We start from the raw sequence: 27831 nt of genomic DNA, 5'->3' as shown, positions 1-27831 counted from the left end.
GCGAATGCACAAAGCAGCTCCGCTTTCCCGGATGTTCTTCCATTTTCATCCCAGTTTCCGATTCACGGCTCCTTCCTGCAGCTTGAGGGGGAAAGACCCGTGAAAACGTGCGGCTCAAACCAGGAAGTGGGCGATAACTTTTAGCAGCAGTAAAAAAACAACAACATATACATCAATGAAATTTAGTGAAACGAGTGGAAAACACAGCCTTCTTTGGAGCGCTACAGCTCCGGCACTTCACAGGAGAAAGTTTAGTTGAAGTAGGGAGAAAGTTGCACTTTATATGACCGATTTTCAACACAACTGCACTTTAAGTCTTCGGTGTTTTTGGGGGGATTTTAACTACAAAATGTTCAACCGAAGCCTGATCCAGTTTATACTTTAAAATGTCAGCATTTTGTCATCTTCGTATATATATATATATATATATATATATATATATATATATATATATATATATAAAAAGTGTCAAACTACTATTGGGCTTTGTTATTTGAAAACCTTTAATCAGGAAGAGAAATAAAAAAAAAAAGACTCAATTTCATTATCAGACATTAGGAATTTGCAATTTTATTTAGCTAGTTTTTTTTGTATTCTAGTAGGAGTTATGATGAGGGGAAGGAAAGTGTTTATTTCTAATGTTAGTCAGTATGTTACCTGCTCAGGTTTGCATTCAGAAGATTCCTTTAATAAACCTTATCGCCTCTGAGGGGCAGCAGACAGAACATTTTATTAAAATAAAGATGCGACTAAGACTTTATTAAGCTCTGTAACTACAATGAACAGCACAATGAAATCTAAAAGCAGTGTGTGTGTGTGTTGGTTGAGACTGGTGGAATAAACCTGGTCTGCAAAGTTCTGCTCAGCCTCCTGATCACTTCATACTCAGAATTAATTCACCTCAATAAATGCAACAGTACTTTTCAGCTCTTGTTTTCCTCCACAAACAAACACAGAAAAAAAATTGTTAGAACCAGCTGCTAATTTCATGTTACAGTACAAAAATTTAATTACATAAAAAATAAAAACAAACACTACTGACATAAACACAAAGCAGGAAGGAGAGTGAAAATCCCTAACTCGCTCTAACCGGATTAGGATTCCTCTCTAATTGGAGTGCAGCCAGAGAAAAAACTGTTCTGAAAGCTGGTCAGGAGTCGCTTCTTCTTCTTGAGGAGGCTGACTGTTGTTCTGTCCTCCTCCTCTTCCTCGTTCTCCTCTGACAGGACAGGCTTCCCGTCCAGCTTCAGCTCCGCGGCGGTGTCGCCCATGTCTCCCATTTCCTTCAGCACCTACGGGCAGCGCGTTAAGACATCGGGCATTTTAGGAAAGACGCTGGAAACCAGTGCAATCACGAACGAGACCATGGAGACAGCAGCGGCGCCGCTCCGTCTGGTTTACCTTCTTCGTGGGGGTGCAAGACGGCGGCTGGAAGAAGGTGCTTTCGGGGCTGTCGCACGCGGGCTCCTGCAGAGAGCCGGAGTCTCTGGAGACGCCTTCTGCGTGAACCTCGTCCTGAAACGAGCAGACAGTCCGAAACTGAAACCATTTATCGATCCTCAGCGAACCTTCGTGAACGAAGAAGTCGCAGAAACTCTAATTATTCCTTGAAGAAACGAGCCCGTTTACAGGATCAACGTGAAGGAGCCGCGAAGGAACCTCCTAAAAGCCTAAACTAACTTATCACCCGCCTCCTTTCATAATAGAGTTTTAATTCAAGATGGCCGCCACAGCCGTCTTCCTCAGGCACACCTCCTGAGATGTGTTTACGCTTGGAGCACGTGATGAGGACGACTCAGCCACTACCACAGAAACCTAACCCCATTCTCTGTCAGTCTGACTAGGATTGGCAAAGGTTGAACAGCCGTGGCGGCCATTTCCAGTCTCATCAAAATCCAATCAGTGGTTCATGAGATATTCTGCTAACAGACCTACGGGAGCAGTCAGTGCTCCGAGCGCGAGTTGTGGATTAGTCTCGGCTACTACCACGGCAAATATTAGCTCGTCATCTGTAAGGCTGGCTGAGCTGCGGCCATTTTGGGGTTTTCATTTCTGACTCCTACCTCCGCCCGGCATTTACACGAACTGAGCAGACAGAGCTGCGATATTAAAGACTCCACAGAAACACCACCTGTGTGTGTGTGTGTGTCTGCTGCCATTCTTACAGTATTTACTGTGTTCAGCTCAGATACCCAGTGTAACTGAGGCAACAGTGTGTGTGTGTGTGTGTGTGTACCCTGAACTGATAAACCTCTGGTAACAATCTCCTCATCTTGAATACAAACAGGACAAAAAAAAGGAGGGGGGAAATTATCAGCCACAGAAGAAGAGGAGAAGGTGGAAGATATGCGTCTGTTACCAAAACACCCCATGAACGACTGAAACTTTCAGAAGGTCATTACTGGATGTGCGTCCACGAGTGATCAACTTTTGGAGGCAATCCAACTGAAGATGGCCGCCACTATCCAACACATAAGTGCTTCAAACTCAGTTGGTTTTTACAAGCACTGAGCTAAAATGTGATGAGGCAGTAGCTGAGAGTCATTCACAACACAGACCCTGAAACACGAGCTCTCGCAGAGATATTTAAGGTTTGACCAAAACAGCTCCGACTACATCATTTCCTCCTTAGTTCAAACGTCGGGCAGGAAAGATGGTGAGTGATCGGCGCTCCTTTCAGGATTGCTGGGCTTTTAATTAGCAATGTATTAGAGATTAGGGCAAATATGACAAGAAAACTAAAAAAATCCTGAGACGGGAGGAGCTCTGAACCCGTACTCCATCGTCAGCAGAGTCAGGACGGAGTTATTAAACAGGTTTACATTTAAGTGCTTAACATGCTAGCTGTATTCTGTTCTGACTACTTATGCCATATTTTTGGTGATTACTGTAGGATTTTAGCTCTACCTTTTGTATACGGATCACGTTGGACAAAAGGAAAAAAGTCACATAATTAAATGATTCTGTTCATCCTTCTCAGGTTGTAATGTGGACAAAGAGCCATCTGTAAAGCTCTCAGTAACCCCCCCCCACACACACACAGACACACAGAGTCATCTCCTCAGTGATAAGTGTTTATATATTTATTACTACTGACATCTTTAAACAAGCATATTTGTGTGGCTGAACTGGGTCAGGTTGCTTCCATTAATCTGTTTACCTCCTTTTAACCATTGCTGTCAAGCAAATTTCTCCCTGAGGGACAATAAAGGTTTGAAGTGAAGGAAAAACACATCAAACGACTAAATCAACTTTATATCTGATTTCTGTGAAAAGAACTGTGTCTGTACAGTTTCCATTTCCTTTTTTTCATGATTATCCACTCCTTGACTTTTACAGCCTCCACAGGAACCCCGTTTGGGGAGAACCCTGGGGGAACGTACCTTTTCGGGCTCCTGGTTGTCCATGTTTCGACACCTCTCGTGATCGCACTGGCAGTTCTCGCCGCACGCCAGCTTCCCTTTGCGACACCTGCACTGCTTGTTGCTGCAGCGACCTTTACACGCACACTGAGGACGGAGAGACCACCGGTCGGGTTCAGGAGAGCATCAAACAGGTTCCAACACACAGAGAGACGCTGCACCGTGAGGTTAACTTTGAAAGACGTAGTATTTAAAGCGTGCTGAATCAGAAATTTATTTATTAATGTGGAAATCTTTTTTTCCCCTTGAACTGTCAGGATCTATGACACAGAACGTTTACAAACTAAAATGATGGATTTCACAACCTTAAGGCACCCCTTTACTCTGCTCTGGATACTTTTAAAACCCTTTCCCCTCCTCTGTGTACTCCATTTTAATCAAAACTTTGAAATACCCAAGTTCCACCACTAGGTGGCAACAAATTCAAATACAGAAAAACAACATTCTTTGCTCAAAACTTTGGTAAAAACTAGAGTTTTCCTTCAGTTAATCATTTCAGGACAGGATTGAAAGTTGACGTGGACAAGATGGGGATGAAGGGAAACTAAATCAATAAATAATAAATAAAAATGTTATGTGTGTGTGAAACAGGCTGCTTTATGATGGGGTCTGAAAAGCGCCGCATGTTTGGTTCACATCAATCCACCTGAAATTCAGTTTTTCAGTCTCAATCTTTTTCACTCAAACCTGAGTTTGCAGCAGAAAATGTCAAACAACATTAAAAACATCAGGAGTGAATCAGAAAAGCCTTAATATTAAAATGACATTTTCTTTGATTTGTGTGTCACTGGAGACACCATGAGCGGGGTCAATTTACGTATTTACTTTTTGTTTCTTTCTAGCTTTTTATCTTTTAAACTGTTTTTATTTTTTAATCTTAAGATGGCCCAGAGCTGCTGCCCAGTCTTACCCCGGTTAGCCTGGATTTCTTGGAGGCTCTGCGCTCTTTCTCAGGACGCCACTCGTCCCCTTCCTCCTCCTTCTCATCCTCGCTGGGTGACAGCAGCTCTGCGATGGTGATGGTTGTGTTCAGCTTGGCTTTAGCGGTGGTGTGGCGCTTCGCTTTCGGCTTTCGTTCAAAAAAACAAAACACAGGAAGGACGATCAGTTTCTTTCTGGCAGTCACAGATTTGTTCTGATCATTATTAATGCTGTTTAAAAAAAAACAACTCACTTTGGGAGGAACGTACTCGAACGAGTCGTCCGGACTCTTCTGGTTCTTGGTTGTGGGCACAAGAACTTTCTTCTCACTCGCCAAGTGGAGCAAAGAGAGTTTCTGATGTGGGAAAATAAAAACAAATTCATGCCTTCATGCTAGTGTTTCTTACAGGACGCAAGTTCTCTTCCTAACCATTCCTCACTTTTCCAGACGCAGACTTTCGGATTTTGAGGGGAATTTTTATCGTCCGAACACAAACCTGAAGCTACAAACTTCTGTTGGTATTCACTGAAAGGTTTGCACATTCGTCAGGTTTTAATTTTCTGCACAAACGTGGATTAAAAACGATGATTTGTAGCCTGGATTAAACTAAGCAGATAGGTACGAGCCTCCTATTGGATAATTACTGCAGGGCGATTATGTTTCAGCTGGCAACAAGTTATTTAACCCCAACTGGTGCAATGAGTTGCTTCTCATTTTTTTAAAACAGCCATGTTGAAAGACATCCCATGGTGGTGGAAAAGATGTCAGTCTGTTTGAGACGGGTCAAATCATCGGCACGCATCAAGCAGATCACAGAAACTACTAAAATTGGGTTAAGAACTGTCCAACGCATTATTAAAAACTGGAAGGAAAGTGGGGACACATCGTCTTCAAGGAAGAAATGTGGCCGGAAAAAAAAAAATTCTGAATGATCGTGATTGGTTTGGAGAAATTAAATTGAAGAGAAACGACAGCGGAACTCGAGGAAGGCATCTCAGGATCTGAATACTCGTCCCACAATCAGGAATATAACACGATACGGCAAATTTTGTGATAATTGTTGACTTTGTATCCTGCAGTGATTCCTTATATATTATATATTATTTGCACAAATCGGCTGTAAAAAGTTACATTTTCTCCCTTTAGTCTCTGAAACGCAACAAATGATCAAAAATTCAAACTACAAAAGCAAATCTGCAGCACATAACTCGTTTATATATTCAGGGTTTTCTTCTTTGGTTCATTTATGATAACGAGAGTCTCACTTAGTGAACAGATAAGTTATGATGGACAGGGCCGGTTTCTGGGATTACAAGTTATCAGGCAGATTATCGTTTGTCCATTTTATCTCAGACCAACAGAGACGACAACAACAGCGGTATAAAGACAGCAGATATAAAATCTAATAAATATAATTATAGATAAATAAAGACTCTGACGATACCTGTCTGTATTGTTCATTCTGTTCCATTAGTTTCTGGTTCTGCTCACTTAATGTTCGCAGTTTTTCGAGCTCTTCATCCTGTGTGACGTTACAGAGAACTTGTTGAGGCAATTTCTACACGACTACTTCCAACAAAACCCACATTAAACAAAAACCTGAACTTTGAGGCGCTGGAGAAGCTCCCTTTCCTTTGAGCTCTGCTCCTCTTCCTCCCTCGTTTCCGCGGACTCTTCACATATGGGTTTGTTCTGCAGCTGGTTAAGGAAGTAGAGAACCTGCGGAAAGAAAAAATAAATTAAAATTAAAAGTGAGCAGGACTGAACAGAAGTCTGTCTGCAGAGCGGTTCAAGCTGCTCCACCTTCTCTTGGTGCCGCTGCTCGAGCTCCACCAGCTGCTGCTGGTGCTCCACGTCCATAGTTGACATGACGTTTCTCTCGTCGGCCAGCGTCTTTTTCAAGTCCAGCAGGTTTCCCTTCTCCTGTTTCAGCTCACTTTCCAGCTTGGAGCATGCCGTCTTGGATGACACAAGCTTGAATAAAAAAACAGGGTAAAAAAATGAAACGCTGAAAAGGTTTTGGAAACAAACAAAAACAATAAAACGTATCAAATGAATAATTCATCAGCCTTTAGCTCACCTCAGACATCAGGACCCTAAGAGCACACTTGGCCTCCACGATGCTTGTGAAGCCATCGATTCGTTGTTTTAAACGACCCTCGGCGTCTGCGACCAGGACTTTCTGCTGCAGGTCAGCTATCTGCGCGTTCCTGTTGGGATAAGTATCACTTTCAGTCAGGCAACAGGAGATCAAATGGATAAACAATCTGTGACGCTCATTAATGTCAGGTAAAAAATCTACAAAAGCACAGGATCAGTTCGTGTGAAGCTGCTAGTCCAGGTCCAGATGTGTTACAATCAGGCTTTATTAGAAGAAGGTCAGCTGAGACTCCAAAGTAGAACCTCACAGAGTAAAAACCAGCTGTTGACTTTTATTAGACAAAATAATGTAGTTACAAATGACACTACAAACTCATACCTACTGAAAAACAAAAAATAAAACCATGCCAACCTACAGAGAAAGAGACTAAGGCTACGTTCAAGCTGCAGGTCTTAATGCTTAATTCTGATTTCTTGGCGTGGTCATTCCTGATATAAATTTAACCGCGACCGCCACCAGACTCCAGTGTGAGCCGTCTACGGTCCTGGAGCGAGCTACCTGCGCAGGAGGCGGCGTGACGTCCCACGCAGCGCGCTGTGTTTACAGCAGTAAATGTGGATACTCGTCAGCGTGTGCGTATCGGTTCTCAAGTTGTCGCGTAATAGCTGGCGACTAAATAATCGTGGCTGGTTTTGTCCTGCGTTCATTTGCTCGTGTCCCGTTTCCGTCCACTCAGGCGCAGATCAAACCAACTCGCGTGTCGACCTGATCCGATACCAACATGGATGTCACATGTTGGTGTAGGTTCTCAGTCATCCACAACATGGCGCATTCAAAGAGGGAAAAACAACAACAAGACTTCTGTCCATTCTGTAGATGAAGACGCGTCACTTCCCAACCAGGGAGCTTTCTCGATTCAACACTGGACAGAGCGGCGTTCAAGGCTTCAACCTGAACGACATCAGCATCAATATCTGGATCAATCTACATCCTTTTATCTCGGGGACATAAACACTCAGACTGAGCTCATTAGATAAAGCAGCACATATGAAAGCGACCTGGGATGGATTGGAAGAAAAAGAAGAATCTTGATTTGGACCTTTAGCCCGCAGTGTGAACGAAGCCTAAAAATCATTGATTACAACTACTAAATATAAATCAAATAAAGATAATTGACAAACTGTTAGAAAATGACAAGCATTCCTTAAACTAATGCACATCATACCACGGTTTTCAAATATGAGTTGGGGATCACCTTCAGCTACTACCACACTAAACTGTAGCTCAACTGACTGAGTTACAACCATTTTGTGTTGGCTATGGTCAATTAGCTGTGACGGCCATCTTGAATCAGGTTGACTCAAAAGGTTTAATCAGTTGTAGACGTACATCCAACAATAACTGAGATTTTCAGTCAAGAAAAAAAAAAAAAGGACGATAAAGAAAATAGATAAACAGATGGATGGAATAAGAAGCTTCTCTTCTGTTCTCACCTGAGGCCGATTTCCGTCTCCAAGTTCTCCACCTGTTTGGACAGAGGTGTCTCCAGGGCCCCTGGCCTCTCCAGCTCAGAGATGATCAGTGTTCGACGCTGCATGGAAACACGTCCACAGGCAAAGGTTGAGACGTTTTCTTTGCTGGGGTTTTCATCTAGCAGTGCAGATGTCTCAGCTCACCCTGATTTTGGACGCAGGCCTCTCCCCAGCCTCCATCTGCTGTTTGAGGTGGCTGATCTCCTGAGCCAGGACCTTCCTGTCCTCTAGCAGGTCGTTGAGGTGGCGCTGGGCCTCCTCGGTGCTCGCCATCACCTCCACCTCGTTGAGCAGCCACGTCTGAAAGAGAGAAGACGCCCGTAACCCTGCAGCAAACAAACACCGAGTGCTTCGAGCAGTCCCAGTTTCTCTTCTCGGCGCATACTTTGATTCGTGCAGCAGCTCCTTCGGCCCCTTTGCGCTTCTCTGCCACCTCACTTCTCTTCTGCAGAGCATCCTTCAGTCTCTTGTTCGCTGCCGCCGCCTGAAATTCAAGAAAAAAAATTACTCATATCAAAGTGCTTTGCCCATTTGTATACAACATAAAAACTCCTAATAGGTTTAATGCAGATAATAAAAAGACTTTACCTCTTCAGTTTTACGACGAAGGACATTGGCTTGTTTCTGGAAATCTCTCTCAAGTTTCAGCAGCTCGTACTGCCTTTTCCGATCCTGTAAGACGTAAAGAAAGGGCTGACACTGAAAACGAGAAAGCTACGACTTTCAACAACTCTTCAAAGATGGTGTCTGAGTGTAGATTGTCCTCCGAATTTGTCTTCCACATACCTTTTCCTTCAGCTGCAGGACCTCCCTGTCCTTCTTGTTCTTCCACTGTCTGAACTTTTCAGAGTCTTCCCTCATCTGCTTCATTAGTTGGATCCGTTGGGTCTTCATAGCCTGCGAGAACAAAGCGTTTCTGAGGTTTGCTTAAAGAACAAATGCGTATATTATACTGTGACAAAAGGTCGACATGTTACAGAAGTCTATACACTGAGGCAGAACTGACAAACTAACACATTATTCAGTTTATATGAGTCATAAGTCTGCTTAGAAAAATAACATGAAAACTGTTCTGTTCAATCCAATATTGTATTCTCAACAACGTTCAGTCCGAGGAACTCCTGGGTCACCTGTATCTCCTGCATGAGCTTGCCGACTTTCTGAACCGTCGACTCTTTGAGCTTCAGCAGCTTCGACTGATCGAGAAGTTTCTTCTTCATGTCCACAAGCTGAGCCTCAAGCTCCTGAAGCCTCTTCCTCCTCTGCTCGCTGAGCCTGGATGAAGCGGGAGAGCGTCCAGAGGAAAAGGGAAGTGAGCGAGGGCTCGTTAGAGCAACAGGAATGAAAGGAAACCTGCTCGGATGGCATCTTAGCAGCAGCGTTGCTACAGGTGCAGCAGACAAAAAAAGGTTTTCATACTTCGCCTGGTTGGTGTCTTTCTTTGCAGACTGAAGAGCTAAAATCAGTTCCTCTTTCTCCTTCTGCAGCGAATCCACTGCAGCCTGCAGAGCTTGGGCATTTCTCTGTAAAACAACGTGTAGAGAGAAATCAGTCTAATATCTAACGAAATGTGGCTTACAATTGTTATAAAAGAACAAACTGGAGCATTTATTTACAGATTCTCCCGCAAAAAAACGCTTGGGATGTTAATCATAACACAATGAAATCAGCTTAACTTTTTTTCCTTTTAAACAATTTGCTCGTTTTGACTGACACGGTGTGGATCCTCTCACCTGGTGCTCCGACTGCATCGGCTCCAGCTGACTGTCATTCTCGCACATTTTCTTCACGTAGGCCTCCTTCAAACTCAACACTTTGTTGAGCTCAATCAGTTCCTTGGAGAGCTGCGCCTGCCGCAGCGCGTGGTGGGCTGTGAAGCTCTCTGGAGAATCCTTAAAGGAGGCGGAAGATCGTTGGACACGAGTTTGGGACGTTGGCATCGAAATCAATCCGCAGTTTCAAACACACAGCAGGAGATGAAACATGAGATTCACCGATGACATCCTGACAGGCCGTCTGAGGTGTGAAGAACAGGACTGTCGTGTTTGGTGCATCTCTGTTCAGTTTCATGACGAGTTATGTTGCTCTCAAAGTGACACGGCCCTCCATTTATGACCAAACTGGTGGTCTTCTCTCATAAGCTTGATTAAAAGATGTTTTTATTATCTAGGTTAGACAAATTCTGACGCTTGAAACGGTTTCATCCCCGGGTTGCTCTGCTCAACATTTCCCATGTTAAAAAAATAAACAACTAAATGAATGAATAAATAAAATCAACAAGCTGAGTCTTCCTGTCTCCCTCATCTTGTTGGTGGCAGCGGTGAGATTCAAACCCACCCCACCAAAGTGACTGCAGTCGACGTTTCTTTTGCAATAAAATGATCCAAATCAACAAGCTGGGTTTTCCTGTTTATATTATATTTTTTTACTGTGACAGTCTTCATTTTAAAACAAACAAACAAAAAAACAACCTTATTTCAGGTTTCAGGCGAGTAGAGAAAAAGTTGAAAACGTACCGACTGAGACTCGACAGGTGAGTTTTTATTGTCACTTCCTGAAATTTCAGGAGCTTCTCCTTCTTCCATGGCGTCGATGGAGGCCGAGATGCCCGCGCTCTCATTCTTATGAGGAACAAAAAAATAAATAAAAATCAAGATCATGAACATCTGCAGCACCGGCTCTGACCTACAGGCACTGCAGATAAATAATTTAGACTTGGAGCAGATTTGGTGGGTGGTTGTATGAATCGATCAGAGTACCTTGAGCTCCAAGATGAGGTCCTGTAAGTTCTTCATCACCTCAACGTTCTCCTTCAGCTCCTGGTCCTCCAGCGTCTGCAGCACTTTCTGGAGATCAACTGTACATCTGGAAAGAAACGACAGGAGTGTCAAACAAAACAAGCAAAACCAAAGAAGGTAATGTGCATGTTTCAGATTCAGGTCTGAAACATGCAACTCTTTGTCCGCTGCATAAAATAAACCCTGAATCCGAGCACTTCTTAGTTGCTCGGATCAAAAAACATCCTTTTAGGCACAACTTGAGCCTGAACCACGCTGGGAACGCCGCGGTGCAGCAGGTCATGAGGCTTATTCAAGTGACGCCCCGCACATCTGCCTTTACGATACATTACAATCTGTGTTCATTTCACCGAGGTTTTCTATCCTGTTACAGTAGTATACATTTTTAAATGATTACCTTCAGAAAAACTGATCACTAACAGAGGGGGGGGTTCAAAATCAGCAGGCAGCCGGTGAAAATCGCCGCATCAAACCTTCATTCAGCTGCATTTTCGCCGACTACTTTTTGTCGATTGACCAAAAATGTTTGCAGGAGTTAAAGTTCTCCGTCGCCACAGTGGATTTCCATCGTCTATAAAAAATGTGATAAAAACCCCGAAACCAAACAAACAAAGCGTGTTTTTTTGTTGTGGTCCTGTTAAAGCCATCCAATCGTATGATGCAGGGGCCGACGCTGCTTTCACCAAAAACAGCAAACCAGAGCCAAAGTTTTATCCAATCAGAGCAAAGCGGGGCGGGGCTGGGTGCAGGCAGTGATGCCAACTTAGGCTACGTTCAAATGTGATCTAATAGAGATTTTCTTCTTTTTGTGCTCCTATACATATCAGATTTTTGCATGGCAGTACGAAGGTGACAAATCCAATCCAGCTTTTCTGTAAGTGGTACTGAGTCGGATACATATCCAATGTTTTTCAAAGCGACCGCAGGGTGAACGTTTGTGTCACATTTCATCCGATTTTTACGCCAGATGAAGGACACACTGGAGTCTGATGGAGTTCACATTTAAAATGTAATGTGAACGACAACACACACACAAAAAAAAAAATCGGATTTGGGAAGTAAAACCTGCAGATCAGTCTCAGCTACTTCCACGCCAAATTTGAACTCAACATTTCTAAAATCCACAGAGTTAAAGCCATTTTTGTGTTTGCTGAAGCGACGGGTGATAAATAATATAAAGGCAGATTCCTCCCCCCAGACAGGCAAATTGTTGCCCATGAACAAAATACAACAAGGTTTCAATCCGTTGCATATTTGAAACAATCCAAAACATAAAAAAAAAGAAAAGAAAATCTCATGTCTACATAACCTCATGAAGGTGCTGCAACATCCCCACTGTGTCAAACAGGAGTATGTGTGGAGGACAAATGTCCAACACAAGAACCAAAGGGCAGGGGGACATTAAACAGATCACTTTGTTTTTATAATCCACACTTTCCCATGATGCCCTTTGCTTCGTCCACACTGATCCAGATCGAACCAGAGCGTGGCAGAGTTAGAGAAAAACAAACAAAAAGTCACGGCAACGCGACACGTTTAGAGAAGCTCACATTTTCAGTAGATACTAAAGTTTTGTTCTAAGTACTTTTTAGTTTTGCGTTTATAAAAACTTACGCTGCGTGGTGCCGAAGCTGCTCCAGTCTGCTTTGCAGCTTCTCATTTGCTTGTTCTGTCTGGAGAGTGAAGAATATGAATGACAACAAAACAGACTGAAAGATCAGAGAACCTTAAACACAGATTTGTTTCCTCCAGCACACATGCTCTAATTATTAACTTTTGAGCAGAAGAAGATTCGATTTTGTGGACAATTATCGGTGATTTCCGCCTCACCGTGATGATTTTCTCGAACATGAGGGCCGTCTGTCCGGCCGCCTCGCTCAGCTCCCTGCTCAGCTTGCTGTTCTCGTCCTCCAGAGCGCGGTTCCTTTCCAGCAGCTTGGTCGCATTCTCCGTCGAGCCTGCCCTGTAACCCAGGGGACGTGGAACCGTTACGGCCGGAACGCATTTATGTGACACCCTGGAGGAATCTGGAGAAGAAAAAGTTGATTTTTTCCTACCCGGAGAGCATGGGAGCGACCCCTCCTCGGGCATGCAGCAGCATCACCTGCAGCTCCTGAACCTAAAGGACAGAAAAACAAACATTTTGATTAGTTAATATAACTTAAACAGCGTTTTAATTTTTCAGTTCTTCTCCATGTTGTGTTTTACAAAGACAAATATAGAAAGACAGACAAATAAATTAATTTCCAAATAAACAAGCTGAAATCCGATAATAATAATGCTTCCCCCACAGTATTCATTTTTGCACCTGCTGTTTGAGTCGTTTCATTTCGGCGGTTCTGGGGTCAACGTTAACGATGGGCTTGTTTTTAATCTTGCGAGCTCTGTCGGCGTATCGCAGCGTGTTGATGGTCTCCTCCATGTTGGAGTCTGCAGGACTGACGCACGCGATCATCAGAGTGTGGCTGTTGCCTCCCAGGGAATCTGAGGACAAACAAACATCCAGGTTATTAATAATAAAAAAAACAATTACTGCACATCCATATTTCATCGTTCCTCTTTTCTGAGGAGGAGCTGGGTTTTTATTCTGTTAAATAAAGAGTAGGGCTTGAACTGACAGCTACAATAGTCGCCAACACCCAACAACTTCATTAGAGGAGCATCAAAATGTCTCAGGTTTTTGGAATACATCATCTGCATGCCAACATTTTAAAGTACAAACAGAATGCCATGACTAGCTTCTTCTTAACGGATTCTATTAATTTAAAAAAAAAACATGTAAAAGAAAGAGCAGAAAAGTCTCCTCACAGCCCTGTCCAGACATCATTACGTCCCTTAAAGCTGAACTGAAATCAAATCTCAAAAAACTGACCTTTAATGAATGTTATTCAGTCAAACACATCCACACAACATTTCAGCAACCCATTTATCTGACTTTTTAAGTCAATCATTTCTGAAGTGGGTGATTTACGGGGTGTTTATGGTTCATGTATGAGCGCTGTGCCACGGCCAGCCAAGAATGCCACTACTGTCCGGTTGTTTACTAGTGGAAATGGAAGAAGAAGTCTTTTTTTGAACATGGAGAAATGATGGAATACTTCAGGGAAGGAATGGATAAATAACCATACATGTATGAACCTGAATCGACAGCTGGATCTGCAGAATCAGATGAAAACTCTTCAGATTCTGATGAAAACTCTTCAGATTCTGATTCTGATGATCACCAGGACCGTCATGGCCGACAAAACAATGCATATAACAACTGAGTTGGGAATATGGAACAGAGAGATCTGATTACCCCCAGATCATTGTCATGACATCAGCACACAACACTAAAAATCAACATAAAGACGGCAGGAGACAGCTAACGATGCTAACGATGCTAACTCTCATCCAGGTTTGATCCTCCTCTGACTTTCTGTAGACGACCACAGAGCTAACGGATCCCAGCTCGTCTACTTACTGATGACAGCAGATCTCCTAACAGTCCTGCATGTTTTAGGTGTTTCTCTGCTTTGACACACCTGATTTGAATGAGTGATTGATTAACAGAAGACCCGCTGAAGAGCACAGAAACATCTAAAACATGCAGGATGGAGGTCCTCCAGGACCAGGACTGGACTCCACTGATCTAACATCAGTTTAGTTTATAAACCAAATATAACGTTAGTGCATAAACATTGTTTTAAACACGACGCCGTTTATGAACACTAACCAGCAGTTTGGATCGTGGATTGATATTCATAAACCCTGCTGTGAATAAAAACCACCGTCTGATTAGATTAAAAGACCCAACAACGTTTAAACAGCGTTTCTAAACTTAGTGAAAGCCATGACTGTGAAGGCAGCCCTACGTGACGCTCTGACCAGAACCCACTACAGGACTGACAAGTAATTAATAAAAATGTAAAATACTGCAGGAAGATGACGAATAATGAGCTCGTGTTATCTAACAGCTAATCTGACATCAAGTAAAGCTGCTCTGTTCTACATGAAGTGAAACTAACACTTAATTTTGTGCTTCCAACATTTTCATTCGTCAGTCTCTGTGAGCCCGCCCCCCCCCCTGTCTGTACTTCCAGCAGTAAAATCCAAGCCTACCTTGCAGCAGGCGGGTGAGCTTCGAGTCTCTGTAGGGAACAAAGGCGTGTTTCTTGCTTTCGTCCCCCAAGGCACTGATCACATTACCCAGAGACAGAAGGCCACGATTGATGCTGATGCCTGCAGATTAAAAAAAACAACAGCATCACAAGATAAGAGGTTTCATTAAAGGCACTTTCTGAACAAAAAGACACATTCAGTGACGCGCACATTCAGGCATCCCTTGTAGAAATAAATACATAAAAGTGCTGGGAACTGTTGATAAAAGTCATAAAGTTGAAGATAAAAGATAAAAGTTTTAAATAAAAAATAAATGCAGGGTTCTTACACATTTTCCATTATAAAATTACATACTTTCCCTCACTCAGATTTCCCAAACTTTTCTGTGGATTTTTAATCCCTTTTTTAAAATTTAAACACCTTTAAATTTCCTGTGAATGTTTATACTGTGGTGCTTTGATTATTGTAAATTTATAGTAAAAATATAAAGTAAAAAAAACAACCTGAAGAGGCGCAAGATGCTACTACTGGGTAGTCAATAAAAGCAATGAAAGGGCTGCATTTTGAACAGGAAAAATGAAATTCTTCCACAGATAATTTGGAAAACATTTCCAGACTTTTTCCTTTCTGGCCCTCGGATCGTACGTTCTCCACGTGTGACCTAAAGGTTCTCAACCAGGAGCTCAAAAACCAAAAGATACTGACGATCAAAACACTAAAAATCAAAGCTTAATGTGGGAAAACTGAGCTAAAAGTGAACAGCACAATGTTTATCTTTTATTTTCAAAACATGTGAAAAGTGGTCTGCTTGATAGAGCAATGAAAAAAAAAAAAAAAAAAAAGCCTGAAAACACACGTTTCTACAAGCACAGTTCTCCAGAGCTGGAAATTATGAAAACTAAATATCATGCTTTAGGATTGGAATAAAAACACTAACAAATGAATGTCAGAAACAGCTAATAATTTTTATATTTTTCCAACAAAAGCAAAGACATAACTCCCAAAATCTCAATATATAACTCAACTTTTGTTTTGCCTTTCAAAAATGGTGCCAAACAGCATTTATGCACCAAATCTATCCTGCACAGTGACTCGTGACATGTAGAAAAATGTGGTTACCTTCTTTCAAACGATCTCCCTCTGCTTTAGTTTTCTTTTGTCTCTCTGAACCAGCCAGATCCACGAGGTGCAGCTTGGAAACAATCGAATCCGCTCTGCAGCACATGTTTGAACAGATATTCAGCTCGTGGCATAAACGACTGACGCTTGTTTGAGGAAAGCGGGCCTGTAATCACTGCATACCATAACCCGTGAAGAAAACATCACACCAAGTAGGTCTTTCATTTAATGCTCATAGCTTCATATTTTCTGGCTAGCTGACTTGTTGTGACCGTCACAAAAAAGGGAGCTCCAGTAAACCCAAATCTGAAGGCTAAAAGCACAAACGTTAAACTGGACTAACTTGTCCGATTCCCGGCGCTGCTCCAGCGTGATGGTGAAGATGGCGTGAGAGCGCGACGAGGCGGCGTTCATGGCTGTGGAGCCCACCGTGCGCGCGCAGTTTCCGATCTCCAAACAGCTCACCATCTCGGCTCCAGAAAGCACCTGCCTCTCGGTTAACCCAACGATCTGAGGAGCAGGGGGGTTTCAGGTTGAAAAACTCAACCTGTAACCAAAAAACAAGACGATGGCTTTTCCCTGCCGAACACGGCCGCCGCTCGCTCACCTTGATGCCTTCTTTAGGGTCCTCCCGGATGCTGATGGCGGGTTTATCTTTAGATGAGCACAGCAAGTCCAGGATTTCCTCGTTGTAGATCTAAGAAGGAAACTAAACTCATGAGACGACAGGGGTAAAAAATAAAATTTACACACGATACGAAGTGAACAACACGTCGCCCGCCGACCTCCAGATAAGAAACCGTCAGGCAGAATTCACAGTCTGTCCTCTTCTGCCTCTCTTCAAAGATCCTGGTGATAACTCGGGGAATAACCCCGACCGACGAGTGGTTCTCCTGAGTGGACGTGTACGTTCCTCCCATTGAGTAGGTCTTTCCCGAGCCTGTCTGTCCGTATGCAAGAACCGTGGCGTGGTAGCCTACCGGAGGACAGGGTGCAGAGGGGACACAAACCGGTTCAGCAAACAAGAAGAAAAATAAAATCAGCAGCATGACGGATTAACTAGTTCTCCCCTGCTGCCAAAAGGCAAGCGATGATGTTTATGCCCGTCTGTTAGCAAAACATCTCGTGAACCATGGGGCAAATTTGATTGGAACTTGCAAAAAGTTATCATTGGTTGTACATCTACGACTGTTTACAGCGCTCAGTTACGCCCACATAAACCTTCAGCTCTGCATCTGTGAAACCGCCTGAGTTAAGGTTATCTTTGTGGTCGATTAGCTGTGGCGGCCATCTTACACTGAGCTGACTCCAAAGGTTAATCAGCTGTAGATGTACATCCAGTGATTAATTCCTGAGAGTTTCAACAAAATCAGTCTTAAGATATTTGTTAAAACACATGCAGAGAGAGACGACTACGTAATCGCCCACCCTTCATGACAAAAGGCAATAAAAACAGATCTACCTTTGAAGAGCCCACAGAGAAGAGGGGACACAGCTGTGTTATAAACTTCTTCTTGCTCAGTGGCTGGATCAAACACATAATCGTACGTGAAGGCCTTCTCTGTGCCTACAACCACCTGGGAAAAACACACAAACACACAAATCACCCACGTTTTCCCTCCAGCACGTAAACACGCTGCACTCAAACTGTCTTCACGGTCCTGTTAGAAACCATTACTACAACGGAAACGTGTAGGTTCCATCAGACTGCGGCCGAGCAGATTACCTGCGGCTCCCCGGGGACGAACGTGAGACAGCACTGACAGCCTTCGCTCGTTTCTTTTGGCACCAGCGGGCGACATCGCAAGGCAACCCGCACCGGGATCACCTTCTCATCCTCATGCGTCATCATGCAAGAGTCCAGATGCTAACCTTAAAAAAATAAATAAATAAAAGTGTTTTATTACATATTAATAATGAAAAGGCAACAGTTATCACTGTGTTTGCCAAAGACAGCCTAACTCGAGTTATAAATTCAAAGGCCACCCCCACAGAGGACTATATTAAACCTTACATTTCTTGTTACATGGATTAAATAAATGTAACGATCAGCAAAAGAGATTAACACAAATCTTTGTGTTCATAGCTACAAGTGGGAACAATATAAACTGACTTATAACCACAGAAGAAGAAATTATGCCACTGAAGCAAAGTCTACTGCCTTAAAACACGTGTCGCTGTGCACCATTTGAATAAATTAATAAATTTAAGGTTTGCATCTTTAAATGTCAGGCTTCGTGGGTGATTCATCTGCTCTTGGCATTTCTGGTTGAGTTGTATTGAAACAAGATCTTTGTTGTTTTTTATTTAAACAGTGGACGAGAAAGAGCTCACAACACTGAACTGGGATCAGAAGCCAAGTTCAGCACAAATCACAGCCGTGTTTGTGTATTTCTGCTCAGAAGAGCCTAAATGTTGTGGGTTTTACACTGGACCGGTTCAGATCTTGTCCAGATGGCGGAGGACAAACAAACACTGGAAACACCCTTTGCTGAATTTTCAAATTAAAGGGCTTCACAAATCGCAAATTATGCTTTAAAGCTTCTTACTTTACGAATTTCCTACACCAGATTTGAACAGTATTTCAGCTTTTGAACTTGAACAGCTCTAAAACCATCAATAATAACCTTTATTGAGTTTCCACAGGTAAAGTAAAACCTTCACAAATTACATTTGAACGATTCTGCTTTAAGTATAAAAGATTTAAGTCCAAGTTTAAACAATGCAAGTGGTGTAGTTTTTTGAAATAGCACCGGTCAAAGATGGTCCCTACGGTAAAAATGAGGTGGAATAGCTCTTTACAGATTATTAATCTGACATTAATCTGCTGTCATTGTGCCCACTGACTGAGTCCATCCAGTGCCATCTTTTACTGATCAAACCGGTGTTTTTATTTACATTATTAAACATTATTACTGGGGACGAAGCTTACGCGTCACCTAAAAACGGAGCTGCATTAAAATGTAATTTAGGGGGGATTATTTTCATACACCCCCCCCCCCCAACAATGGCCGAACGACTTGAAGCCTTTATGATCTGTCAGAGTTCATTTATTGTACTGAAGACAAACTCAGACCTGTCTGAGGCCAGCAGCCAGTTGGCAGACAGGTAACCTTACAGGTGGAGTCATTTGTAGCCTAGCTAAAGTTGTTGTTAGAGGGACGTTAACCTACCTTTTATCAGGTTTCCAGGAGGGCTTCAGGAAAACCGGGAAAACCAGGAAAACTGCATGCGGTACTCCTGTCTGACGACAGATAGCAGTATCTTATGCCACTATTAATATATCTCTTTCTGGCGAATATTAGTAGAAATGGTAGCCAAGTTGATAAAGTTCCCTCCCGCCACTTTTAAACATTAGGCTCCGCCCTCTCCTCCTTCTTCTTCGTCTGATTAAATGTCAGCGGCACCACAGAAGAAGAGACACACTGACCTCTACAGGACAAAAGCAAAACTGCCAGGCAGAGTGGTTAAAGTGGTAGTTTTTTCGCACATAAAGCCAACTTCATTGGTAATTATGCAAAAAAGAACAGCCAAAACATCTCATATATTACAAGAAAAATAGATATTTGTTTTTTTTATCATAATAAAATACAATATTAAAGCGTTTCAGGTAAGATTTTGTTGCATTTTGTCTCAGCTTTTCCTCCACTTGAGCACATTAAGACAGCTGTTTCAGCACTGATTAGTCTGTTGAAAGACTCATTTTATTTTCCACAGATTCACACAAACAATAGAAGCGATCGACTGAAACATTTCATTTTGGTGTGAGTTGTAGCCAACGCCGTAGGTGATCCCAAAGGTTTCCTGTGCTCGGAGGCAGTCAGTCAAAAGGTTGTTGCGGAGGTTCATCTTCATCACAGTGGACATTTTATTTTATGTTTTTTTTACACAACAACTCTAAGACAACAGGTCAAACAGGAAGTCTGTTAACAGAAATTTGCCAGAAAACATCCCTCCATCTTTAACATTAATGTTAATATCTGCTCTAACACTGTCTTTTCCTATCCAAACTCTGTCAGTTTTATCATGATTTCGTTTAGCACCAAAAGCCTTTTCATAAAGAATTTAGGAGCCAAATTAAAATATCCAGTTCTTCTTTGTTTCGTATGACAACAGTGACATTGTTGGCGTTAGCGATGGCAGTGACTTTATCCCTGTATTCAATACAGATTCCTGTCAGTGTTCAGTCTTTGAATTAAATGGTTAAAACACAGAGGGGCATCACTCAGAGGACAGCCAAATACCATGTGACCATGTGAGGGAAGGACTGAGGGAAACCTGCCAGGAGGTCATTTCTGGAAAACACAATCAAAGGCTTCCTATCGGTCTAACCCCAAAATATAAAATCTTTTTGTTTCCTCAGGTTTATCTCTCTCAGTGTGTATAAATGACCCCACATCAGCCTCCCTTTAACTGCACGTTTACTCACAATGGAACAGGGTGAACATATAAAATATTTAAATGAGGAAATTGTAGAACGTTTAGGAAAGAATAAGGTCATTTTGAATTTTATGGCTGCAACACATTTTTTAAAAAGTCCATGTTTTCCTCTGTGAAGCATCTCCTCTTCTCCTAACATCAGTCTGTAAACATCCAGGACCTGAGGAGAGCAGCTGCTGGAGGTTTTAGAGGGAATGTTGTCCCATTCTTCTCTGATGGAGGATTCTAGCTGCTCAACAGTCTTGGGTCGTCGTTGCCTGATTTATTTTTGTTCAATAATGTGTCCAATGTTTTCAGCTGGTGAGAGGTCTGGACTGCAGGCAGGTCAGCTGCTGTGATGGATGCAGTCTGTGGTTGTTGAACATCGTTTTGCTGAAATATGCAAGGCCTTCCCTGGAAAAGACATTCTCAGCTAGGAGGTTTTAAAACCTGATGGTGCCTTTCCAGATGTGTAGGCTGCTCTAAAGGCACTAATGCACCCCCATACCATCAGAGAGGCAGGCTTTTGAACTGTGCACTGATAACAGTGGCTTCTGTAGTTTTCCTAAAAATGGTGTAATTTCTCAGTTTTAACATTTGATATTTAACTGTGTTCCACTGTGAATAAAATATGGGTTTATGACATTTTGGAAATCATTGAACTCAGCTTTCGTTTACATTTTAAACCACTTTGTTATATGTAATATGTATAAGTGGTTTTAAAGTGTTTATTTTTGCACCTGGGAGTTGCACATTTTAATTTCATTGTGATGTACACTGATGATAAAGACATTCATTATTTTTTCATTATCTTAGCAAGTATCTTATAATCACTATAATCACTATAGGAGTCAGATATCCGGAGTTATATCAGTTGCATGCCCACCCTTTTTTCTACGATGAACACATGACTCCTTCATGAAAAGAATCTCTCATTCAGCCACTGCAAAGCCTCATGCTACATATCCGTCAACAGATTTAACACATCATCAACGTATAGCTGATAAAACTCAGAGGGCAGACCATCTGGAACCACCTACAGATGGAAAGATCACCAGTTTCCAAACAGCTTGCGGACGATCAAAGAGCTAAAAATAAGCCAGAGCAAAAGAAAGCGCCGGGACCAAGTTGTCCAAGCAAGTGCAACTAGGATTGGTAATTTATTAAAAAAAAAGAAATGATTTTCTTCCTCTTCTTCTTCATTTTCTTTTTGTTTCTGAAGAGGAAAGGAAGGTGAGTGGAGGATATTACATGTCTCGCTCTCTTGGTGAGATGAGCTTTCAGCCTACAATAGTGACTCTGTCCTGGCTGGAAGAGAAAGGTCATTACACAAGGAGCCAGAGGGGCAAAACAGCTGAGTTCAGATAAAGTGATGACAAGGCTTCTGCAGGAAAAAAAAAAAGAGAGAGAGAGATAAGCAGGCGGTCCAGTGGAAGCACTCAGACAGCATTTTTATGTGCATTACCATTTCTATAAAATCTTCAGTTCCCACAGCTTGTGAGGTGTGTGACCGAATCCTGTCCAGCCAGTGCTGAATGTTGGGGACAAACGAACACACACACCAGTCTGGGAGCTGCAGCAACACGGATGGAGTTCATCCCTCCCAGCTCACACAGATGATGGGCTCGGCCTCTTCTCCTCCTCAGACTGACGCTGTTGACCCTGAGCAGCAGAGTCATGTTTTTCCAACGAGGAACGGGTCTCACTTCATGTTAATTGTTGCCGACGTTTGTTGCTTATTCAGCAGAATGGCTCGCGCTCCAGTCGGAAAGCGTGCTGTTCTGAACGCCCCCGTTTAGCGCAAACGCAGGGCAGACGGCGGGCGACGGTGTTTTTGCCTGTGTCTGCGGGTGTGAGCATGCATGCGTCCATTTCTTGGAGGAACACTAGACCTTTAATAACCTCCGCTAAGGAGGTTATGTTTTCTGTCTGTCTGTCTGTCTGTCTGTGCAAGATCACTCAAAAAGTTATGAATGAATTTTCAGGAAATGTTCAGGAAACATCAAACATGCTCCAAGGAACAAGAGATTAGATGTTGATGGTGATCCAGTGATTAGTCAAGGTCAAAGGTCAAGGTCACAGATCAGCCCGTGCTCTAACTGGATAACAGGAATGTTAAACTCCACAGCTGGACACCTCGTGGGTCAAGGGTGATCACTGTTAATTTCAAGGTGACGGGGTCAAAGGTCAAGGTCTCCAATAACATTGTGCTCTAACTTTGCCACTGTGTAACAGGGGAAAATTAAACTGCACCTTTGGACACCTCTCAGGTCAAGGGTGATCACCATTGATTTCAAGGTTCATGGGGTCAAAGGTCAACATCACAGTTGATCCTGTGCTCTAACTATACAGCTGTATAACAGGAAAGTTAAGCTGCACAGCTGGACACCTCATGGGTCAGAGATGATGCCTGTTGATTTCGGGGTTCATGGGGTAAAGGTCAGAGGTAACCCCTTTGTTAAAAGTTGTCTCTGCTCCTATTTGTGATTCTTTAGTTTCCAGTTGTGTCCGTTGGTTTGTTTGTCTGTCTGTCAGCAAAGATCAGGTAAAAACCAACAAACAGATTTGGAGGAAATCTTCAAGAAATGTTGAGTTGTTACAAAAACAAAAAAAACCAATGGATTAAATTCTGCTGCTGATCCAGATTATGATCCGGATCCCACTTGTTTTTAATCCCGCTGTGGTCTTGGCGGAGGACTGAGTGCTTCTAATTACATGAGTTATCATCACGTGTGACCTCACATTCAGCTGCTGTCCTACAGGTGACGGAGACGCTGCTGGAGTGGGAAGTTCTTCTACACAGCACGCCAGATTGTCCCCTCTGCCGAGAAAAGAAGAGGCAGCAAATGACGGAAGCACACCTTTTGGTTCTCGGACTCTGTTTTTTCCTAAACACCTACCACTAACGTCGTCTAAATTAGTGCAAATAAAGACATGCTACCTGCTCTCAGCTTGGCCTGCTGTGCTGTCTGCGTGCCACGTTGACTTTGTTGCTCTTGAGGGCAGGAAGTTCAACCCGCTTCACCCTTTTCCTGCTATAGCTTCAAAAGCTGATCTGGATGTGATGGATTGCATTACAATGACATCACCCATGTGAAAACGGACGCTTGCATGGTTGGGCTTTTGGGTTGAATACACTCTGTTTAGCGCCACTAACCCACAGATACATGGAGGCTTTAAACTTTTGTGCTGAAATGCTCCATAACGGAGTTTGGCTGTGGACATCTAAACCTAATTTTAATCCAAAAACATGCATCAGCTGACTTCAGAAAACTGGATTCTGGTGCCAAACATCAGCTCTGATGTGTTAGTGAGGATCATTACTGAAGCTGTAATGTGATAATTCATCTACACATCATATGACACAAACTCAGTGACGGTATAGGAATAAATATCCTGAAGTAAGATGCATGTGTTTTACTGAGATATGCTTTAAATATGTATATATATATATATATATATATATATATATATATATATATATATATACATATATACATATATACATATATATTATGGCCAGCTAACCTGGCTTGAAGATTAACAGTGATTTGATCGCCAAGAACGATCAAGGGTGTGCTCGTATGTGTGTCTGTTTGCAAAATTTCTCATGAACCACTGAATGAATTTAAATGAAACTCCTAGCAAGTGATTAATATATGTACATCTATAAGTCATTAAAGTTTGGGGTCAACCTGATTTAAAATGGCCGCCACAGCCGACTGATCTTAGAAAACACAAAAGACACGATAACACAATCAGCTTTATGGATATTGATCTAAAACTTGGTGAGGCAGTAGCTGAGACTGATACCCAAGATGCAGTCTGAGCGCTAGCAGATTGGGCAATTTCTTTGCTTCAGATTTTCCATCTACTTACTTGAAGGCAACGCTGTTTGTCTGTTAGCGAAATAGCTCATGGCAATAATAGCTCACTGGGCAGATTTTATTAAAACATTCAGGGAATAGTAAACTAATGCACATCTATAATCGGTTAGCTTTTGGAGTCAACCTGATTCAAGATGGCTGCCACAGCTAAACTAAAAAAGCCAACAGAAAAATGGCTGTAGCTCAGTCAGTGTTACAGATATTGAGCTCAACTTTAAAGTGGTAGTAGCTGAGAGTCATTCGTAACGCATACTCTGAACTGCAAGACATACAAGTCCATGGTTTCTAAACGTGAGAGGATGTTAATCTAAAACTCTGGAATTAAAGGTGGCGGACGATTTACACCTAACCCTAACCCTTCAATGATCAAAACGGTGAACTCAAATATGTTTGCGCAAGACTGTGCGAAAACAAAGTGGACTTCACCACGAACAGTTTTATTGATATTTCTCTGCTTCAGGCCCGCTGTGATCCGTGCGCCGTCTCTGCCCTGACGGCATGCAGGCCGGTACGAACGTTCTCATGGAGGAAGTATCCTCCTCTGACAGAGGAGATCCTGGAAGGTCTGAGGGGAACTTGGACATGAATCGATCTAGCTTATTAATGCTTCTCTAAGAGGAAAACGTATTCATATTCAAATGGTCTATTAAGACCTGTTCTCACTGTAACGACCTCACATATTTCCTCTTAGATGAAAGTTTTTATCCAAGTTACAAAATAGACTTTAAAATACTCCCATAGTATACTAAAGACTTGTTCTCATTATCATTATATCAACCGTTCGGTTAGCTGTTGAAATGCTTCCCCTTAGAGGAAAGTCTATTCATGTTTATATCAACATTACTCTGTTATAGTTATACCAATCTTCCCATTAGCTAGAGGTACTTGACTGATGATTTTTATTTCTGTATTTGATTCTGTATTGCTTTTTGATTCGTATTCTTGACATTTTAAAATGGTTCCTCTTAGAGGAAAGTTTATTCATGTTTGTTAGTTTCCTCAAATTACTTTGTTATAGTTATTCCAGTCCTACTATTAGCTAAAATTCTGTATTTCTGTATTTAGTTCTGTCAGAACCTGATTGTTGTTTCTGTGTTGTAAAGCACTTTGGATTGCCTTGCTGCTGAGAAGTGCGATATAAATAAATCTCACTTCGCTAGCTTTTCAGTTTTTTTCTTTTTCTAAATCAGGGGCGTCAAAACTCACGGGTCAAAGTCAAAGTCAAGGGTCAAACACAGTCAGTGTTTGTTGACAAATGGGTGATAAACCGACCATGTTTTATGGGTGCAAAGCCATACAGAGATATGAACCTAACTTGGTCTCTGTCAGCAACTTGCTTTTTATTATTTCCACCAAATGAGCGACGAGAAATCCCTTAAGAAAAAGTCCAAACACACAGCTACTACTTTGAATTAGAAGAGGTTACAGAAAGTAGAGAATATAACTTGCAGCAGCCCTTTTGTTGCCCTGACGCTCATTAGCCCTGACATCTTCCCCTTCTCCCGTCAGCCCCGTTTGGTCGATCACAGCTGCTGTTTCCACGCCGACACCAAACGGATCACTGAGAAATTCTGATTTAATTTCCCGAGCTTCATTAGAAGTGCCGAGTGACGCCCACCAGCCCCGAGTTCGACCTGAGCTCAGACGCCACGGTTCTCAGGCTGCAGCAGAAGTACCACTGGCGGATCTCAGCAGCAACTAGTTAAGTAAACGGTCTTAAGCTGAACTGAGTTGGGAAGCTAAAAAAAAAAAATAATGGCTTCAACAAATAAAAATAAAAAACTGATCAAAATAAAATTGTAATGGAGAAAATTCTAAGAACATTGGTTAACCTTGAGGTTACTTTAGCAGCAGGAGGGAACTTTTTTATAGCAGTGGTTCCCAAGTTGGGGTCAAGAAACACCAAGCAAGGGGTCTTGAGAAGATCTACAAAAATTAAATTAACGATAAAGCTTTTTGCCAACAGCATTTTTAGCCTTTGTTATTACAAAAAAAAAACGGAAAACAGTAGACCCTGGACCCTGACAAAAGAAGCTAACTCAGGCCATCATCAAGCATTTGTCTGTTGAAAATATGACATGATGACATGATGAAGGGAAATATACGATTCCTATTTGTTCCACTTTCACTTCAAGCTCAGGTCCTCTACTGGGAGCTTGAGGGTTCTCCTCAATATCTTAGCTGTTCCTAGGACTGTGCTCTTCTGGACAGAGATCTCTGAGGTTGTTCCTGGGATCTGTTGGAGCCACTCTTCCAGTTTGGGGGTCAGTGCACCGAGTGCTCCGATGACCACTGGCACCACTGAGGCCTTGACTCTCTACAGCTTCTCTATTTCATCTTTCAGCCCTTGGTGTTTCTCAAGCTTACTGTTTCCTTTTTCCCCAGGTCCTCCTCCCGGTCCCTCCCGGTCCCGGGTCTTCCCCGGGAGGAGGCCCAGAGGAAGACCCAGGACACACTGGAGGGACTATGTTTCTCAGCTGGCCTGGGAACGCCTTGGGATTTCTCCGGAGGAGCTGACCCAAGTGGCTGGGGAGAGGGAAGTCTGGGTCTCCCTGCTTAGGCTGCTACCCCCACAACCCGACCCCAGATAAGCGGAAGAAAATGGATGGATGGATGGATGGATGGATGGATGGATGGATGGATGGATGGATGGATGGATGGATGGATGGATGGATGGACTGTTTCCTTCTTCCTGATGTTTCAGCCTCCTGGGACTGCGAGATCCACCACCACTGCTTTTTTCTGTATCTTATCTATCACGACAATGCCTGGTTGGTCAGCCATCACCTGTTTGTCAGTCTGGATCTGGAAGCCCCACAGTATCTCAGCCCTGCCATTCTCCATCACCTCAGGCGGAGTCTCCCACTTTAACTGGGGGACTTCCAGTCCATACTCGATATAGATGTTCCTGTACACTATTCCAGCCACTTGGTTATGGCGTTCCAGGTATGCTTTCCCTGCCTGCATCTTATATATGTGTATTTATAAATATGTATAACTTTATTCGGTTTTACACAAAAACTAGAGGTAGGGGTGTGCAGGTGTATCTCTGCATGCATTATGAGAAATAAATATTTTTGATAACTTTAGCACTTCCTGCCTCCAGCAACCCCCCACCCCACATACACACACACAATGTTGCTATGGTAACAAAGACTAGTCAGGAGATTTATAATAAGGTTATTCCAGATGATGAGTGTTCACGAGCCATCTACGGTCCTGTGACTTTTACTACTTGACGGAGGGGGAAACGGGGTGGGGGGGGGAGCTGACGTCACGGCGCATGCGCACGCGCCCACAGCGCCCTTACGTTCCGTTCTGAATCGCAAATCAGACACCCCGAGAAGCTACGCAGTATGTGTAGCGAGCGGGCGCAGAGCGCTTTCTGAATCCGGTTCCGGCGTGCCGACGACACCGATGCCTGTGTGCCCACAGACTGCTCGCTGGGCTTCTACCCGAACGGCACAGAGCTGTAGCAGCTGACAGGCAGATGCGGAGGGAGGGAGGGGGGGGGTTCTTCGCCAAACCCA

General features: G+C 42.9%; 1 protein-coding gene across 3 annotated transcripts; it reads right to left on the bottom strand.

Moving 5' to 3' along the window:
- Nucleotides 1-550: 550 nt before the first annotated feature.
- Nucleotides 551-19365, bottom strand: kif4 (kinesin family member 4). 3 transcript variants are annotated; one of them, XM_017412481.3, is made up of 31 exons: nucleotides 19169-19365; nucleotides 17722-17867; nucleotides 17458-17572; nucleotides 16781-16971; nucleotides 16603-16692; nucleotides 16339-16505; nucleotides 15996-16090; nucleotides 14877-14996; nucleotides 13084-13259; nucleotides 12833-12894; nucleotides 12606-12738; nucleotides 12390-12448; nucleotides 10737-10842; nucleotides 10494-10598; nucleotides 9711-9869; nucleotides 9397-9500; nucleotides 9108-9252; nucleotides 8764-8874; nucleotides 8566-8649; nucleotides 8363-8461; nucleotides 8122-8277; nucleotides 7939-8036; nucleotides 6425-6554; nucleotides 6148-6318; nucleotides 5944-6063; nucleotides 5789-5866; nucleotides 4597-4698; nucleotides 4333-4491; nucleotides 3384-3509; nucleotides 1402-1515; nucleotides 551-1292 (listed from the first exon to the last, which is right to left on the bottom strand). In XM_017412481.3, exons 2-31 carry the CDS (start codon nucleotides 17845-17847, stop codon nucleotides 1095-1097), a joined length of 3699 nt encoding a protein of 1232 aa, XP_017267970.1. In that variant the 5' UTR covers nucleotides 17848-17867; nucleotides 19169-19365; the 3' UTR covers nucleotides 551-1094. The 3 variants fall into 3 exon arrangements, with proteins under 3 accessions (XP_017267970.1, XP_017267971.1, XP_017267972.1); XM_017412482.3 differs by having other exon boundaries at nucleotides 5950-6063; XM_017412483.3 differs by having other exon boundaries at nucleotides 5977-6063.
- Between the last annotated feature and the right edge of the window lie 8466 nt (nucleotides 19366-27831).

Source organism: Kryptolebias marmoratus, linkage group LG13 (assembly GCF_001649575.2).
Source record: "Kryptolebias marmoratus isolate JLee-2015 linkage group LG13, ASM164957v2, whole genome shotgun sequence".
Taxonomy (NCBI): Eukaryota; Metazoa; Chordata; class Actinopteri; order Cyprinodontiformes; family Rivulidae; genus Kryptolebias; species Kryptolebias marmoratus.
Note: the sequence above shows the minus strand (reverse complement) of the source record. Positions and strands in the feature narration are given on the sequence as shown.